Here is an 18,699-nt window from a genome sequence, read left to right as displayed (position 1 = left end):
TAGGATATATTCTTGGGTAGGAGAGGATGCAGCGAAACTTCAGCATTAAATATTTAATGAGCACACTGGCAGCCTTTGGAAAACACTAATGATCTAGGATTCTGTATAATGATCTTGGGTGGAACCTGGGTATCTGTGACTGAAATGTGCAGCCAGGGTTGAAAACCCCAACTGAGGAAATGATCCAGGCGGGGCCTGGATTAAGATTACGGTTTGACAGCCGAGGGAGAGGAACAGTGGGCTGAAATTTATTCTATTCCAAATGTGAGGAGGAGATGTGAGAAAGGAAAGAAATGGGACAAGCTCCTTTAAGCTCTGAGCCTCCGGGGCTAATAAGATTAGAGGTTGGTTGTGGGGAGAACGTTCCTTGCCTGGTATGGATAAATTCATTTGAAAGTGAGGCAAAGAACAGGTTTAGTCAAGCCATTAGCATGATACTTACTTTGGCAGGAAAGTAAATATGTTGATTTATAAGTCCTTGTGTGTCCTCTTCCCCAGGGGCTAAGGGTCCAGGACTTCAGCTTGGCTAAGGGGCAGCAATGAGACTTCACTCTAATGAGACAAATTGATCGTCAAAAACTACCCAATAGGCAAGTGGTGAATGAATAATAAAATTTGACAACCTGGCAGGCCCACCCCACCACACCCTCCGCTGTGAAAATAATGTTCTCATTAAAAGGAAGAAGCTGCGCAGAAAAGTGAAAAAGAAAATACGCAGACGTCATTCACAGTCCCACATTCAGAAATAACCTCTATAAATTCTTCTGGACATGTTGATAGGAAATAATACTTTTCTATAAAGGGATCCTACCTGCTTCCCCCAGCCCTCCATCTCACATTGTGCTATGGATCTCTTGCCACATCAATAAATTTAGGCCTAAATCAATTGTAAAGGCTGAATAGTATTTCACTACATGGAGGAGTCATTTTTTAATATGTCTTTGTTGATGGGCATTTAGGTCATTCGTCATTCAGAGCTATTAACAATGAGATGAAGCACCCCGTGCTCAAGCCTTTGCGATCGGCATCCAGCTGTGGGGATCTGGGGCTTTCATCACTCGGTCGCCTCGCCGGGAGCAGGGATGACAAAGCCCTCGTCTCCCAGTGCACCGCTCACAGCTTCTTGTGTTAGAATGCGTCTCTTACTTGCTTTTGTGTTGCCGTGTCCCTCTCCTCCCACAGAGTCTCGTGGTGGGCTCTTTGGTGAGGGGTGGCGTACACGGTACTCACTTGGTCCCTCCCGTTTTCATTATTAGAATGTGCAGGCTTTAGATTGCTTCTGAAAGTATCTCGACGGTCAGCAGAATGACCTCCGGTTCGGAACAGCTATTGAGAAACCCGCCCTCTGCTGTGTTGTTCCAACTGTTGTTCTAGCAGCAGTGTTCCACATGTGCGGAGTCTCCTTAAAGGAGAGGAAAGTCCCTTTTTACCCCATTAAAAAAAAGTATGTTGGCCATTTATTTATTTCTCAAGAACCTAATAAGGCCTGCTGGGTGGCCAGCTCCGCGTGTGGCACAGGAAGCTAGGAGATGACTAAGCGCGTGGTCCTCGCCCTCCGAGGCACATGTTCGCCTGGAGGGGCTCAGTGTCCTGCTCGTAAACGTTGTTTCTCATGGAAGCCAAGCTCCCAAGGCTCCTCGAGACTAGTGCCAACAACGTGGATGTTACAGAGGAACTTTTATATGAGGGAAGCGGTTTTGTCATTTCCTCGGGTGGATAAGACTGAAGTGGTGTTTCTGGTGAAAGCTAGAGGAAGTTGAAACACCTTCATGGACCGGAGCAGAATTATCTCAGGCAAATTCCTTCCTGCCTTTCCATCTTCATTGTGGGTCATCTCAAGGGTCATGAATTTTGGTTGTTAATTTTAGACTTGAGGGGGACTGAGTCAAAAAACCCCTTCTATGAACAGAGACTTCTGGCAGCATGGCCTATTGTCGTTACTAGATTAGTGGAGACTTGGTTCTATCTTGAGAAAACTCAGGAGGAAAAGGCTGATGATGGCTCCGCTGACTTGAAGGGACTTTATAGATCAATTAGGTAAAGGGTTTTAGGTTATTTTCAGCACATCTTTGGAAAGCTAACTCTTCCCAGGAAAAATAAACTTGATGTGCATAAGCACAGGTATTTTTTCTTTTTTTTAACTGAAGTATAGTTGATTTATAATATTATGTTAGTTTCATGTGTATAGCAAAGTGATTCAGTTATATATAAATTTTCTTCAGGTTATTTTCTGTTATAGCTTGTTATGAGATATTGAATATATTTCCCTGTGCTAAACAGTAAATCCTTGTTGCTTATCTAGTTTATGTGTAGTAGTTTGTATCTGTAGCTTAATCCCAAACTCCTAATTTATCCCTCTCCCCTTTCCCTTTTAGTAGACATAAATTTTTTTTTTTTTTTGGTGAGTCTGTTTCCATTTTTTTATATATAGATTCATTTGTTATTTTTTAGATGTCACATGTAAGTGATAGCATATGATATTTGTCTTTTCTCTGACTTATTATGATCATCCCTAGGTCCATCCATGTCGCTGCAAATGGCACTATTTCGTTCTTTTTTATGACTGAGTAATAGTCTATTGTGTATATATATCACACCTTCTTAAACCAGTCATCTGTTGATGGGCACTTGGGTTGTCTGTGAACACTGGGGTGCATGTGTCTTTTTGAATGTGTGTTTTGGGGCTTTTTGGATATATACCCAGGAGTAGAATTGCTGGATCAAATGATAGTTCTATTTTAGTTTTTAAAGAAACCTCCATAGTGGCTGCTCCAGTTTGCATTCCCAGCAACAGTGTAAGAGCGTTCACTTTTCCCACATTCTCTCCACCATTTATTATTTCCAGACTTTTTGATGATGGCCGTTCTGACCCGTATGAAGTGGTACCTCATTGTAGTTTTGATTAGCATTTCTTTAATAATTAATGATGTTGACATCTTTTCATGAAGCACAGATATTTTTATATTATACCAAGCAGGTTGCCTAAGAGCTCATAATCTGGTCCAGTCCCTGGTTTTGTGAGTGAAAGTCGCTCAGTCATGTCTGACTCTTTGCAACCCCATGGACTATACAGTCCATGGAATTCTCCAGGCCAGAATACTGGAATGGGTAGCCTTTCCCTTCTCCAGGGGATCTTCCCAACCCAGGGGTTGAACGCAGGTCTCCCGCATTGCAGGTAGATTCTCTACCAGCTGAACAACAAGGGAGACCATCCCTGGTTTTAGTTACTAAGATTTATAGGGGAGGGTAACTCCAGGGGACTGTGAAATCTTATTGATGAATCTATTCCTAAAAGAAAAACAATTTTTTTTTTCTTTCTTTCAGCACTGGCTGGATCATTCCAAACCTATAAAAAAGCAGATGAAAAGTAAGTAAGCAAAATTCAGTCTACTACCTTACTTACTTTTTCAGAGAGTGAACTCCTTTGCCAATGTTTTGAAGTATTACATTTTCATTAGAACTTGGGAGCATTTTCAAATGGATTCAGTTCTAAGGATGTTTTAATTTCCTAAGACTGGCTAAATGTTAAGAGTTTACAATTTGAATGGGAGTTTTTAGTAGATGTTAAAAAACACACTATGCCCTCTTTTGAAATTAGACACTTCCCCCAGTGAGGACTGAAAAATATGATGTTCAGAAACATGACTTTATACCTGTGACATTCATTTTCTTGTGGGTTATGAAGTAGATTCAGAGAATGGGAGAGCTGGCGGGATCTTTGACAATCTGGTCCTGCTCTCTAATCTTATGTTGTGGTAACCAGATTTTTTCAATGTGGTTTATGTATGAGTAAGTTTTTAAAAATCTAATACTTTTAAAGTATTTTTACTGTAGTTACTTTTAGATTACAGAACACTTGGCTGTTTATGTGTCCCTTTCCTATATCCCACTTAGTATTTTGTTAAAAGTTAGTGTCACTGGGGTATCTTGGCAGTCAGGGGTGAAAGTAAAATGTTAGCTCTCAGTAAGTCATCTAGATGAGTAGGATTTTCTTCCAGAATGAGATTACTAACTACACTGTTTTTGTCAACACCAAAGTCCATTTTCGTTTTCCAAACTGGGATTGCTTTGTATGTTCTGTTGTTATTTTCCAGTGGTGTGGTGGATATGTTAATAGATTTAACGTGTTTTTCCTTTTGTCCATTCTGTGATCTTCAAAACTTGGGGAAAAACATCTTCAACCTTCCATCTCCAAATGCTTAGTTGGACCTGCTTATGTTTTGCACTTTCGAGTTAAATATTATTCTTCAGAACCGAACAACCTTCGTGAAGAGTTTACAAGGTAGGAAAAGAAGCGAAGGAAGGTCCTTCCACCCACCCCACCCCATAGCACTTGCCTTAGTTATAATCGGCAGGTCTTCTAGACTGTGGGCTCGCCACGTCTTCCATCTGCTGTCTTTGTGTTCTGAGCAAAAGTTATGAACACTTTGCCTGTGCTTATCTCTGTATTCTGTTGAAGACCTCCACTTTGCTTGATTGGACCTTTCCTTAGTAAATTAAAATTTAAAAGTATATCTTCTCGTCCCATTTCTGTTTTGTCGGACCTCGGGTAAATTGGCTAGTTGGTCTCTGGCACTTTATTTTTTGTCTCAGATACCAAAAGGGAAGGCAGATATTAGAAGAGTGTTTCACCATCCCAAACTGCCATTTTATTTAAGGAGCTCTGCAAAACATTCCCTCAATTGTTGTAGATCAGATTTGTTGGCACTTCTTCATGGTGTCTTTCCACCCCATCGCATTTCTTCCTTGGTATACCTGCCTGTGTCTGCCTCTGAGACTTCAGAGATAGTGCAGAAGCAAAAGAGTCTTAAAAAACATTTTAGATGTGGACTTGCCCTCCAGCCACCTTGCTGTCAGTGAGATTCTCGACTCAGTCTCCTGTTGCCTTTGATTCCCCAGACTCCCCTTGTCATCGTCTGTGATGGACAGCAGTGGTGATGGGTGGTCCATGGCTGTGGCCACTGGCTTGGAGGTGACCACCTAAGTAGCACTTTAATGACTGACTTTATCACCATGCCCCGCCACAGGAGGGGCCTGTGGGCTTCTGTAGTTAAGATTTCCTATAGGAATTGGAAGTTCTGGCCACATCAGTACTGTCTCCTCCTTAATATGGGTACTCAGTTTAATGGCAGTTGAGTGCCTGTCAGAAGTAGGAATATTCTGGAATATACTAGAACCTTCACCACCACCCACCTGTCTGGGTCACCCACATTACCTTATATCCATTCCACAGAGAGTGACTGTGTGCACTGTGTTCAAAGTTCAAACAAATTACATTATCCTAGGGCTCCTCTTCAGAGTCCTGTATGAAGTGAGCCGCTTCTAGCTGTCATCAAAGCCAGTGATTCTTAACCAGGGGTTGTGAATCAGAAACACCCAAGAAGCTTTTGAACAAATCACATTCCTGGGGACCACTCTTGCGTGTAAGATTCTCATTCTGTAGGTGTGGAGCGGAGCGTGGGCAGCTTTGGTTTTTACAAAGCACTGTAAGTGGTTCTGATGCCCGCATCCTCCTGGTAAAAAAGGACACTTACTTAATCTCTTACTTCAGTGAACTCCACTGGTGTCATTTGCTTCCTTCCTCCCCATCTTCCGTGACCAGTTCCAGGATTTCTGGTTCCTCTGTGTGTGTGTATGTGTCTGTGTGTGTGCACACATGTGTTTTTGGGTTTCTTGAAGACAGAGTCTGCGGTTAAACTCGGCAGAAAAAAAGCCTCTGGCAGTCACTCAGTGCAGTCAGCTGCAAACTCTTTGAAACAATCAGCTGCATCCTTCCTGAAATCTGCTGGCAGGGTTGGCTGAGGGTCAGATGCAGTGGCTCCACCCTACCTGTTGGATTGTGTGAGCTCTGTTGGATTGTGTGAGCTCTTAGCGCACGCGCGCGCGCGTGTGTGTGTGTGTGTGTGTGTGTGTCTGTGTCTGTGTCTGTCTGTCTGTCTGTCTGTCTCCTGGAGGCCCACGGGCATTGAGGAGGCGTCATTGGACCGTGCAGCTTTCCATGTTCCATCCTCCAAGTATCTTGCAAATTTCCTACATGCATGCACCTTCCTAGCTAGGTTCTGGAATGCCTTCCTGGGGCAGGAGGAGATGCTTCCACCCAGGTTCTCATCTGACCTGGACTCCCTTGTTACAGTGCAGGCTTCCGGCCCGCGTGGGGGTGGGAGCAGGGATGGGAAGCTGGGGTTGGAAGTGGCTGGGGACGGTGACACTCGGTTGACTTCTGTATATGTTTGTCAGGTACCTGTTTGTTTTACAACTCAGGCATGACATTCTTTCAGGAAAGTAAGTATGTTTTTTTCTAACCCTTAACTCAAGATAGATCATAGTATATTTTCTAAATAACTCATTGTGTGTGTGTGTGTTTTTTTTTAACTCTTTACCCTTGTTCCCCTTTCAGAATTCAAAAAAAAAGTACACCAGGCATTGTAAAATGAGTCTAATACTTGCATCACTGTCATCAACATCTTATGTTAAATAAATCCTTTATGGCTTGAAGCATTTCCAAGAGCATTTGATATCTTCAGTGATGTGTTTTTGGGAGTTATTCTCTCCCTGGTCACATCATTGCTCCATTCGTAATGGCTTTTGTTGTGTTTGCAAGCAAGATACTTTATTAGTATGTATACACTTACAAGTATTTGGATCATCTGAAAGTCTCGCTCATCACCATCTGCATTTATGTAAAGAGGTTATGTTCTGATTCTACGAGAAAGAGGTTTAGATGTCTCATCTCATTTCCTTTTCCTCTCTTAAAAATGGTTTCTAAGTCCTAGGCCTCTGGCTATACAATGTTGAGCGCGACAAGCATTGGCACTGAAGTGACTGATTTTACAGGCAGTGCATGTATTTTAAGGATACGTGATTTCAGCAGTCATAACTTTTACAGCTGTGTCATTTTCCACCAGACATATTGACTGTTTTCTGCTACAAGAAAAACTAAGCCCCACTGAATCTAAAAAGCAGTACCTGCTCTTGACAAGAATACATTTTGATTTTGCATATAGCCTGAAGGTGATTTAAAATGTGATTTCTGAATCTGCAAATTCTCCGTAGAATCTGTGCTACAGGAATCCTAGGGAAGGTACACTCTAGGACAAGTAGATGGTGCAGTGTATACATTGGCCTTAGCCGTGCGATACAGGTCTTTGATTGTGTGTGTATCAAAGTGCCTGTGTATTTCTCTCTCACCACACTATGCTCCCACACCAGAAGCCTCTTCCCTAGTGATTGTCTTTGGTCTGGAAAAATATTAATGGCGACATCTTGGATTCATATAGCACTTTGCAGTTGCCATGCACCTCAGCCTGACATTACCGTATTCCCAGTAGACTGGTGTTCTGGCCCCAGCACTGAATTTATCAGCTGGCCGACGGTGGGCAGGACACTTGCACACGCATTCCTCATCTCTGAGGTGAAGGGTGGGGAGCACTGGCCACACCCATAGTAGGGTTGACACGCTTGACGCATTGACCACGCTGGATAACACACGTATGTGAAAGGCTTTGAGAACTGCGAAGTGCTATACCAATGTGTGTCATTATTATTTTTCTAACAAAATTTGTGTATTCAGTGTGAATGGGATCACCGGATTTGTAGTAATAGAGCTCTGTGGCAGTGTCTTAGTTATTTGATTGCTTGGGTATATCTGGCTCTCCTGGCCATCTTAGATATAGTGTCTGTCTGTCTATTTCTAACACTAGGACCTTGTTTCAAGAAAGACTTAAGGCAACTTGAAAAGATGCGGGTGTCAAATCAAGATAAAATAAGTTTAAAACTAGTAAAGCAAAGGGAAGGACTTTTCATTCTCTTTTCCAAACTTCCCCATTCTTGCCAGATTCAGGAAAATTGCCCTTTATGCTTAGAGTTGAAACTATACCTCGATGGGGTTAATTTAACATATGAGGAGAACTGACTTTGGGAAACAGGGAGAGTAAGTCAGGCTGTTTGCATTTTTTAATATAGACAGCAAAAATAGAAACCACAGAGAACAAAAATCATTATCTAAATATCACTACGTTCTGAAAAATGGTTTTAGTGACATTTTGTATAGTTATGAATATTAAAGTTCATATTTAGAGTTAATTTCTTTCTTTTTTTCCCCAAGATTGAAATGCCCATATGAAACAGCTGTGGAATTAGCCGCTCTCTGCCTACAAGGTACATTACTCCTTAGTGGTAATTAGCATTTTAAAGTTATTGCTTTTCCTTTCAACAAATGAGGGTCTACTATGTAGCAGGCACAGGGCTCTGCTTTGGGGGTATAAATGAACATGATACAGTCTCCATCCCCAAGTAGCTTCCGGTCCCCTGAGGACCACAAGGCGGGATCACATACTCCGTGCGCACATATATAGCAGAGTGTGGTTCCTTCAGCAAGAGAGACCTGCCTGCAGGAGGCTGGGAAGTGGCAGGCCCACGGGAGGAAGGGTAGATGGGGATGAGCAGAGGAACCTAGGCACAAAGAAAAAAGTACACAGAGGCACCAGCAATTGAGCAATGTCAGAGGGCCAAGTTCAAAAATCTGTGGATGACCTTGACCCCAGATGCTGTCAGCAGTGGTGCCTTTGAAGAAGGAGGCAGGCCCCATCAGATGTGCATTTTAGAAAGGCCACAGTGGTTATGATGGGGAGAAGGGACAGGAACAAGACCAAGACTGGGGCTGGGGGGGTAGTGAGATGTAGCTGTAATAAAACCAAACTGACCAAGGCTGGGGTAAACACACACACCCCAGACCACATCAGTAATATAAGGAGAAGGACCCAGTCATTAGGCTTCAGCGTTGAAAGAGGAGTCAGAGATGACTGCTAGGCTTTTGCTGAGAATGGGTGATGTAACAGCGAATGGCTAGACTAAGAGTTGGGCTCCATGGCGGGACATCCGTGCCGTCTCTTGGCTCAGAGGGGCCAGTGGGGCCTCTGGAAGCTTCTTGAGTCAGTGCAGATCAGGCTCCACGAGAGAGGTCAGGCTGGAAGCGCGGACAGGGGAGCCATCAGCATGTGGGTGGGAACAGATGGCTAAGAGGGCTGCCTGCCTGACTTTCAGTGTTGACCATTCCGTCTGTTTGATGCATTGGTGGACTTCAGTTTAAGATGCACAAGAAACGCTCATTAAAGTCTCCAGCGCTAATTAAGAGGATACTAATGTGTAGCTGCACATAAGGAATTTCGTTAGCACATCAGACAGACATATGCTGTGAACTCTTTGACCAGTGTGCTCTTTGACTTCTATGGGATAATGAATTATGATGTTTTCATTCATAATTTCTAATTCTTTTTAAACATCGGAATAAGATTTGGCTTCCGACTTTTGTATTTACCAAGTTTTAAAAACTTGATCTAAGTCTTTTCAAATTATAAAATCAGTACAGGCTTATTACAGAATATCAGGACAAAAGACAAGTAGAAGGAAGGAAGGAAGCCACCATCCTACTCACAGACAAGCAGAGTTTCTGTCTATGTGTTTTGAGTTTTGAAAATGTAGTTCTGGTCATAGTCGTATACAGATTTTTTTGTATGGTTTTCTACTTGGTAATTTTAATACATAGATTTCATCATGTTTATACTCATAAAGTTGGTTTTTAATGACCAGATTACTCCCATTCCCTGATAGTTCACTTCTTTAGTCACCTTTAGTTCTTATTCTTGAATGGGGACTCGGCTTACTGTAGGTGATCAGTAAGTGCAGAACGGACTTGAAGAGCTCCCCAAGGACTGTGAAATTTCTCGAGAGCCTCTGTGCATTTGAAAACTGAAAGGAAAGGTGTTTCCTCTCACGCTGGAGCCGTGAACACGTGTCTTGCCACAGTTGTCCTTGAATCAGTGCCTCCATTGATGTGGTGGCCCTGCTTGGAGGCTCTGCCCTTTTGAGAACGAATTTTATGGTTGATTTGAAAATTAATTCAGGTACAAAGAAAAAGGAGGAGGGAAAATGTAGTCGTTTGTGGTGTGTCCCTGCTTTGTAAGTTTCAGGTGTGTGGATAAGGCATTAGAGACCCAGGCAGTTAGGAGACTTTACCCAGGTCACACAGGTCAAGCGGGGGTCAAGCCCTCCTGCCTCTGAGCTATTTCTTCCACACCCCCCATCCCCCACCACGGCTAAGCGACGTGTGCTCTTGCTGGCAGGTTCTTGGAAAGGCAGGCAGCATGCTTCCTCAGGATGGGTGTCCTTCAGGCCTGTGTTAGTCCCCCTAATGATAAGGAGGGACACTAGCCCCCTCGCCTGGTCTCACGGGAACCTTGTCATTGGCCTCTCCCTCCTGTGCTTGATGGTGTCGGGGCACAGTTAATCAAGTCCCGTGCAGACACCCCAGCAGACGCATGGCTCGCTTTGGCCCATGTTGCAGGGTGGTTCATATCAAGGGAGACGTCTTTCCAGGCCCGCCCTTCTTACCTTGCTGGGTCTGCAGCTTCAGGGTAACATCTAGGTCAGAGATCAGTTGCAGCCCCCAGCCTTGGAAGCCCAGCCCTCCCCTTTTCTGGGCAAATATGTCCAGAGCAGAAGCATCACTTGTGGCTCTGCCCAGGGTCCCCAGCAGCTGCATACCCTGATCCAGACCTCTGGTGGTCTTAGGGGTGCCGTCCAGCTAAGAGCTGCAGATTTGAGGGGCTGTGGTCAGGCAAGGAGATAGCCCTGAATTCCCCGCCCAATGTCAGAGGCTGTCTCATGCAGTCCTCACACCAGCCCTCCTTGCTTCCTCTGGGTGGACAGGGACATTTCATCCTCTTCTGCAAGCCTACAGGAGTCCCTTTCCGAAAAGGTGGGCACTGGGATTGGGGCTCAGAAGCCAGTGGAAAGGGTTCCTGTGTACATTAAGGGTTGCTGTCAACCCGGGGTATTCGGTCATGCGCTGGCTTGTTGGTGGGATTCTGTGTTAAGCAGTGGTTCTCAAAGTATGTTCCCTGGGAACATACTGCATCAGCTCCATCAGAATCACCTGGGAGCTTGTTAGAAATGCAGGTTTTCAGGGTGGGAGGTGGGTGAGAGGTTCAAGAAGGAGGGGACATATGTATACCTATGACTGATTCTTGTTGTTCTATGGCAGAAACCAATTCAACATTGTAAAGCAATTATCCTCCAGTTAAAAATAAATAAATTTAAAAAGAGAAATGCAGGGTTTCAGGCCTTATTCCAGACCTATGGATTCAGAACCTCTGGGGGTGGGGGCCAGCTATGGGTGTTTTAACAACTCCTCCAGGCAATTCTGATGCGTATTTGTTAGAAAAGCCCTGTTGTGGTTTCAGAACCTCTGGGGGTGGGGGCCAGCTATGGGTGTTTTAACAACTCCTCCAGGCAATTCTGATGCATATTTGTTAGAAAAGCCCTATTGTAGATCCAGGCTTTTCCAGGTCACATGTGCCCCACCCTCCTGGGTGTCTGGTGGGAGGCGGGTTTGCTCTTGCAGGTCCTCCGTGGGGCCTGAGATTCTGCATGGTGAGCAAGCTCCCAGGTGATGCCCACACTGCTGGTCTGCAGACCACACTTTGTATTAGCCAGATACCAGAGGTAATCGCAGAAAGGGAGCAGAGGGACCTCTGGGGGATTCCTTTTCCCTCTGGGCTCTGCCTCCTGTCCTGCGAGGGTTGGGGGAGTGGAGAGAGATTTTCTCATTCAGGTCTAGGAGGAATGGGCCTCCTGCGTCCTCCGGCCCTGCATTCTGTGGGGGTGGCTTTGGGCTTTTTGCTTGGGCTCGCCCACGTGGCTGTTGCTCCTTTCTACACAGCCGCCTCCCTCCCAGGTTCTGCCTGAGTTGCCGCAGTTGCTCCCACAGCCCTCCCACCCCCTCTTCCCTCCCTCCTCACGCCTTCCCTCTCCCTCCTGACATTCCCCCCACCCCAACACCCGATTCTGCCTGTACTGAATTCTTGATTGGTCCTCTCCAGTACTGCAGACTCTGGTGTGCTGCTCAGACCCACCCTTAACGAGAGCCTTGTTACATGGATGTTTCTGGGCAGGTCCCCATTCCCTGCAGTTGCCTTTTATTTCAAATTTAGGCATTACAATGGTGGGGGTAATGTAATCAGGGCCTCCTTGGGCAGGAGAAGTAGTCGGGAGAGAGACAGTCATAATCGAGATGATGGTGTATGGCCCAGTGGGGAGCACATTGGAGTGATTGGAGGGGATTCTAATTGTACCTGTGGGGACCGAGTGCGAGTTAAGTCCTCCTGAAAGGAGGGCCTTAGTTATACCTGAGGGGGTACCTGTGCTGTTTACAGCCGGGCAGAGCGCCTTTGGACTTGCCGCTGCAATAACCAGAAGCATTCACTGTCTTATGTTTTCTCCCTTTTATGAAACCTGCAGCCGAGCTTGGGGAGTGCGAGCTTCCAGAACACACACCAGAGCTTGTGTCTGAGTTTCGGTTCATTCCAAATCAGACAGAAGCGATGGAATTTGATATCTTCCAGAGATGGAAAGAATGCAGGTACCTTGATGCTACCATCTAGCATTCCAATGTATGCATTTGGTCACGTGTAAGCACTGGTCAGAGGGCTTCCCTGATAGCTCAGACAGTAAAGAATCTGCCTGCAATTTGGACGTCCAGGTTCAATCCCTGGTTCAGGAAGATCCCCTGGAGAAGGGAATGGCAACCCACTCCAGTATTCTTGCCTGAAGAATCCCACTGGACAGAGGAGCCTGAACCTGGCGGGCTACAGTGCATGGGGTCACAGAGAGTCAGACACGACTGAGTGACTAACAAACGTTGGTCAGACTCTTCATCTGCTGGTGGAGCGGCTCTGCTGATGACTGAAATTACAGCTCCAGCTCTTCACTGCTTTCTCTCCTACACTTCAGCCCTGCTTTTCCAAAGGCCCCAGGATGTCTCTCTCTCCAGAGCAGTGCAGTAAAAACCAAACCACATTCCGGGTCCTCTCAGAAATGCAGGACCTGGTCCTCATTTGCTCATCGAATAGCCAGGGCCGCTTTCCCAGCCTCCTGAACAAGACAGGGGGTGCCGCCTGGATCCAGCCAGTCTGCATACCAGGGGCTGTGTGCATGGCCTGAACTTCAAGGCCAAATCCTATAGAAATGTGTCCCGTGGTCCCTTACGGGGACACTCATATTTGAGACCGTGTGTTGTACAGAGTTACATTTCAGGACACGTGGTCAGCACAGCTAAATCCAGCCCTGTCATTTATCCTTTGCTTTGTCCCCTTTCCCCCCCTCGGTCACCCTAGCCTGGCAGTTTTATGCCTGGAGAACAGGCCTGCTGCCTCTCCTACTGTCCGCCCATCTTCCCCAAACACTGCCCATGCCGAGTCACTTCTGGACTCAGAAACAGTATGGGCTCAAGGTGTTTGAGCCATTCTGACTCTTGAAAATGGCATGTGACCTCAGCACATTCTTGAATCCCACTGAAACAACGTGGAAACATGTGGATATAGAATCTTGCCATACCTCACTCCCCACATGCCCCACCCCACCCTCTGCCCTGCAGGAGGACGCTCTGAGCAGTCTGCTATATATACTCAGCCTTTCTCCTTTGCACACACGTGCACGTATCTACACACACAAGTGCTTCCTCAAGCCTTCATGTTGTAAGCCCTGCTGTGTCGTCTTTCTGTTAGCAGTCTGTCCTCGGAGGTTGTGTCATGTTAATGTAGACGGTACCCCCCGTCCCTTTAATTGCCCCAAGCACCCTTAGAGTGGCCATGTCCTGCGGACTCCTGTGCGTGTCCACATGGCAGTTCACACGTGTCTTGTTGGTTTTTCTAAGGGGAAAGAGCCCTGCCCAGGCGGAACTCTCCTATCTGAATAAAGCGAAGTGGCTGGAAATGTATGGGGTAGACATGCACGTTGTCAGGGTAAGAACTGTGCCATTTAAGTAACCGGGGTTCCCCGTGATGGGAAAAATGTGGAAACAATGTGAAAACAAAGTAACGCGGTGAAGAACTGTTTTGCATTCTGCTCTGTGACCACCTGTTAGAACCTTCTACCGACTGTGCCTTCGTTTGTTTGTAGGGAAGAGATGGCTGTGAATATTCTCTTGGACTGACCCCGACAGGCATATTAATCTTTGAAGGAGCTAACAAAATAGGCTTATTCTTTTGGTAATTTAGTTTTGTCCTATATTAAAAATGTCTTTTTCCTCTTTTGTGGTGGAATTCTATGTGAGGGATGATGATCGAGGGATGCTGGCAACACCCAGATTCGTTTTAAAAACACACAGACTCTTGCGTGTGTGGGTGTCTGACAATGGAAGTGGCGCTTCTGAATAATCACACTTACCTGAATGAATGATTTCTTAAGCAAATCGAAGCGTAACCGGTAGAAAGGAAAGGGCTGTGTAATGTGTAGATGGCTGCTCCCGCAGACTGCGCTTTTAAAATGCTTTCTCTCTGGCCAGGCCGAAGATTACCAAGATGGATTTTAAAAAGAGCAAATTGACGCTGGTGGTGGTGGAGGATGATGACCAGGTAAGCCTTGCCCCCGTCCCTCCTCTCCGCCGGAAGTGAGCCTGCGTCGGTGTTACCCGCGTAACCCGGAACTCACGCCTCTCCTCCGAGGGCCGGGAGCAGGAGCACACGTTCGTGTTCCGCCTGGACAGCGCCCGGACCTGCAAGCACCTGTGGAAGTGCGCCGTGGAGCATCACGCCTTCTTCCGGCTGCGGACGCCGGGAAACGGCAAGTCCAGCAGGTCGGACTTCATCCGGCTGGGCTCGCGCTTCCGGTTCAGGTAGGCGCCATTTTTACCGCTCGATCCCGAGCCCCGAAGGAGGACGGCGGGGACGTTCTGGGGAAAAGGAGCCGTGGATGTGCATTCGGGGCCTTGCATTGGACCTCACGCTCCCGCTTCTTTCTTAACATCTGAGCTCTTTCAGCCTCCCTATCCTGCTTGATAAGATGAGACTAATCATCACAAAATGCTTAGCCATTGACATTCAGCTGGAACCGTGCTAATACAGTAGACACGAGCTACAGGTGGCTGTTTAGATTAATTAATGTTAAATGCATTCTAAAATGTGGTTCCTTGGTCTCACTCGCCAGGCTTCAGGAGCCCAGTGCAAATGAAAGCCGGTGGCTGCCTCTCTGGGCGGTGCCCTTGTATGTAGAACACGAGCATCATTTCAGAAAGCTCTATCAACCATCCATCTCTGGAGCTTTTCACGTGCCAACTGGTGAATCCTCCCTGTGGCCCTAATAGATGGGTCCTCAGATTATGCCCATTTTGCAAATAAGGGAACTAGTGCCGGGGTGTGGATAGTCCGCTCAAAGCCACCGTCCGTCAGTGCTGGCGCTGAGCCTCAACCCCAGGAGGTCGGGGTCCTTTGTCTTATATTTTAACCACTACTTTATGGCCTGTCACATGCTAACATCAAGGTATTTGGTGACAGTTAGGAATAAGGGCGGATGTCACCGGGTGTGTGAATGACCCAGACGGGCTCAGGAGGATTTGAAAAGACTCTGGAGAAAGAGAATTTATTCTGATATGTTTTTACTCATGATTCTAAGACCATGTCTCTTAAAGTGCACGAGGACTCCCTGGGTGTTTCTTAAAAATGAAGATTTAGGACCCCAGCTAAGACTTTCCTAATTAGAGTCAGTGGCTGCACGCATGTGCCTGTATGAATAAAACCTGAGAATGTCCATTTTAAATACACTCCCAGGGTTGATTTCTGAGGCCTGTTTATAGATCTGAGAATTCCTGTTACTAGATCTGAAACTTCACATGGTTTCATAACCTCTTCCCACACGTGTCATGTCCTTGAACTCTATTTAAAATACCAGAGGATTTGTTCATTTCAGATTCTTCGGCTGTGCACAGAAATGGCCGTGCACTTGTGTTTAAAGAATTACTTTGTTTGAACATATTTTTAAATGCTGCAGAGGGGAGGAGGGGGACCAAGTCCTTTCTGAGAAAGACTCGAATCAGGGGTCCTGTGGGGGGTTGGAGATGTCATGATCGCAAAGCCTGGCAGAGACATTGCGTGGTGTTCTGAAGTCTACTCTTGTTGAAATGAGCAGGGGACTGTAGGAGTTGCCCAGACACGCTTCCATCCCCGGAGGACGCTCCCGTGGGACTTGGCCTCGCCCAGGTTCCCTTGTGCTCTTTAAAGGGAAGCATGAGATGGAAGGGAGTTTGGAGATGAGCTTGCCCCTGGGAGGCAGAGCAGGTGGCAAGTGCCTCCTTCCAGGTGATGAATTGCAAACTGAGGGTGTCTGGAATGAGGCAGTGATAGATCAGACAAAGACAGCATTGCCGCCTGGAAGCTGTAGCTGGGCGTCAGGGTGATTGAGAGCCTTGCTGAAAGCAGCAGTGTTTTCTTGGGCATAGCAAGGAAACCATGGTTTAGTTTAAGTGGTCATTGATAACAGCCTTTTAAAAGAGTTAAACGTCTACCTAATATGTTTTATGGAAGGTTATTTTATGTGTGATTTGGTGTTCTTTTACTCAAAGGTTCCAGATAACTTGGACCTCCTTGGTTTGTGCAGTCAAGTGGCTGGTCCCTAAATTGCAGGTTTGTCCTTTGGTAGAAATGGAATACAGCCTGGATTTGGCAATGGCGATTTTATTTCCAAACAGAAAGCTAAATTTAGTGTGTGTCTTTACCAAACGAGTTCGAGATAAGTTGAAATTTACACTGGAGCTCTTGAAAATAAAAATTCACTTCCAAGTACATATACTGAACCGACATTGCGATTTTGGTAGCATGCTGTGAATGTTTGCTTTCCAGTGGGCGGACGGAATATCAAGCGACCCATGGCGCCAGGTTACGAAGAACCAGCACCTTCGAGAGGAAGCCTAGTAAACGCTATCCATCCCGAAGACATTCGACGTTCAAAGGTGGTGTGATTTGCATTCTGTTTTGGAATTTTATGCCGTGGTTTAGTTGGTTAAGCCCCAAGGAGTTTGGTGAAGCAGTTTTTGGAGGAACTGTTTATTGTTCTCTGTCACTGTGAATCTTTCAACAAAACCCCAGTGGGATTCTCTTGGTGGGAATCAAGCTACTCTCACCATCCATCTGTCTTTAGTCTTTCCCATTGGGTATGTTCATCTCCTTCTCTCCCTTTTCTGTATTTCCTTTCTTGTGCCTGTTTGCTTCTTTGGGACCTGGGACCTCAGAGATGTCATAGGTAAACTTGTTTCTTGCCTGTGGAAGATGGGAAAAACAGTCCCTGTCTCTCCTCCATGTTCCAGTTTAGTTTTTTCTTTGTTTGGGTTTTTCGGTGGTGGTTTTTTCAGTTTAAATTTATTTTACTTATTTTTGGCTGTGCTGGGCCTTCATTGCTGTGCCCGCGCTTTCTCTAGTTACAGCACATGGGGGCTACTCTGTAGTTGGCTAAATTCAAGGGAAGGGAGTGTCTGGATTGATGGTGGGCCCTGAGCCCAGTGGGTGGGCTTCTCGTTGCTCTTGTGAAGCAGGGCTCTGGGACACATGGGCTTCAGTAGCTGTGGCACACAGACTTAGTTGCGTAGCATGTGGAATCTTCCCAGACCAGGGATCAAACCCATGTCCCCGCGTTGGCAGGCCGATTCTTAACCACTGGACCACCAGGGAAATCCTGTCTTCCATCTTCCAGTTTCAAGTGGGGACATCAGTCTCGTGCTAACCAGAATTCTGACTATGTAAGAGGAGAACCAGAACCCTTAAATACTGGACTCGGGCCCACCGTCAATCCAGACACTCCCTGCCCTTGAATTTAGCCAGACCCCGGATGTGGGCCCAACCCCTGCCTTCCTGAGCTTCGTCTGTCATTTCCTACTGTGGCCTCGCACGTGTCTGGGCCCTAGTACCCCATACAGGTGCAGTCAGGAGATGAGCAGTCCAGGATTGTTTACAGTCCCAAAGCCTAGCTCTCCTGTGTCCACACTTGCTTGCTCCTTCATTCAGGACATCGAGTTTAGCACTAAGATGCTTGTTCTTTTATAGCAGGACCTTTGCACTCTCCCTACCCCTCCCTTGTTCCCTGCTTGGATATCAGTATAGTGGCCATTCCATATGTTTTTCTTGTATAATGCAGGGCCTTTGTGGGACCTGGCGCCTCTGCCTTCCCATTCTAGAATCTTTAACCTTGTGTTCCCCTCTGTTTCCTTCTTTGTAAACCAACGGTGCAGTAGTATAGTGACCAGAAACTCTCTAAAGCCATTCTTGGCTGCTTCTCTGGGGGAAGAATGCCCAGAACTTAGGGAATGTGGCCTCACTTTCAAGAAAGGCCAGAGGTTGAGAGGGTGGGGGTGTGTCCAGGGAGGGTGGCAGATCCGTGAAGGGTGACTGATTGCAGGAAGTGGGAGTGACAGGTGATGGGGTGGAGAGAGAGATGAGAGCACGCTCTGTCCCAAGAGCTGTGTTCACCTCCCTGGCGAGCACTGTGCTCATAGCCAACTGGTCTAAAGTTGCCCAGAAATACTCCGGTATAAGGAAGAACTTTCTGATGTGGCCAGCCAGAGACAGCGCTCCCTCTTTAGGGAGTGAGTCCGCAGCCCCTGGAGGCGTGCAGACACAAAGGCCGTGGCTGCTGCAGTGGGGAGGGGCCTTGACTCCATCGTTCTGTGCTTCTCCTCCACTTCCCTTCCTGGTCTCCAACCTCTTTGCCTCCTTTAGTTTCCTGACATTTTCTCCAGCCAGAGTTCTGGCCTCTTCGGGAAACATGTAATGATTTTCCGTTCTCCAGTTTTCACAAAACAAAATGGAGTCTAGCTACACAAGGTCTACCTCTGTCCATGATCCTTCTGCAGACTCACACCTGAATCGGGTTGCAGGC

At 46.4% G+C, this 18,699-nt stretch overlaps 1 protein-coding gene across 10 annotated transcripts in view; it reads left to right on the top strand.

Moving 5' to 3' along the window:
• EPB41L4B (erythrocyte membrane protein band 4.1 like 4B) overlaps nucleotides 1-18,699 on the top strand; it is a 140,813-nt gene that overhangs the window by 46,106 nt on the left and 76,008 nt on the right. For 9 of the 10 annotated variants that reach the window (XM_065946956.1, XM_065946960.1, XM_065946953.1 and 6 more), the window contains exons 3-12: nucleotides 3,325-3,367; nucleotides 4,204-4,282; nucleotides 6,238-6,282; nucleotides 8,105-8,157; nucleotides 12,298-12,418; nucleotides 13,712-13,799; nucleotides 13,957-14,045; nucleotides 14,342-14,411; nucleotides 14,502-14,671; nucleotides 16,671-16,780. In XM_065946956.1, coding sequence (XP_065803028.1) covers nucleotides 3,325-3,367; nucleotides 4,204-4,282; nucleotides 6,238-6,282; nucleotides 8,105-8,157; nucleotides 12,298-12,418; nucleotides 13,712-13,799; nucleotides 13,957-14,045; nucleotides 14,342-14,411; nucleotides 14,502-14,671; nucleotides 16,671-16,780 — 868 coding nt within the window. The remainder of the gene's footprint in view (nucleotides 1-3,324; nucleotides 3,368-4,203; nucleotides 4,283-6,237; nucleotides 6,283-8,104; nucleotides 8,158-12,297; nucleotides 12,419-13,711; nucleotides 13,800-13,956; nucleotides 14,046-14,341; nucleotides 14,412-14,501; nucleotides 14,672-16,670; nucleotides 16,781-18,699) is intronic. The other variant, XM_065946957.1, reaches the window with a different exon arrangement.

This window comes from Muntiacus reevesi, chromosome 10, assembly GCF_963930625.1.
Source record: "Muntiacus reevesi chromosome 10, mMunRee1.1, whole genome shotgun sequence".
NCBI classification, from domain to species: Eukaryota; Metazoa; Chordata; class Mammalia; order Artiodactyla; family Cervidae; genus Muntiacus; species Muntiacus reevesi.
Note: the sequence above shows the minus strand (reverse complement) of the source record. Positions and strands in the feature narration are given on the sequence as shown.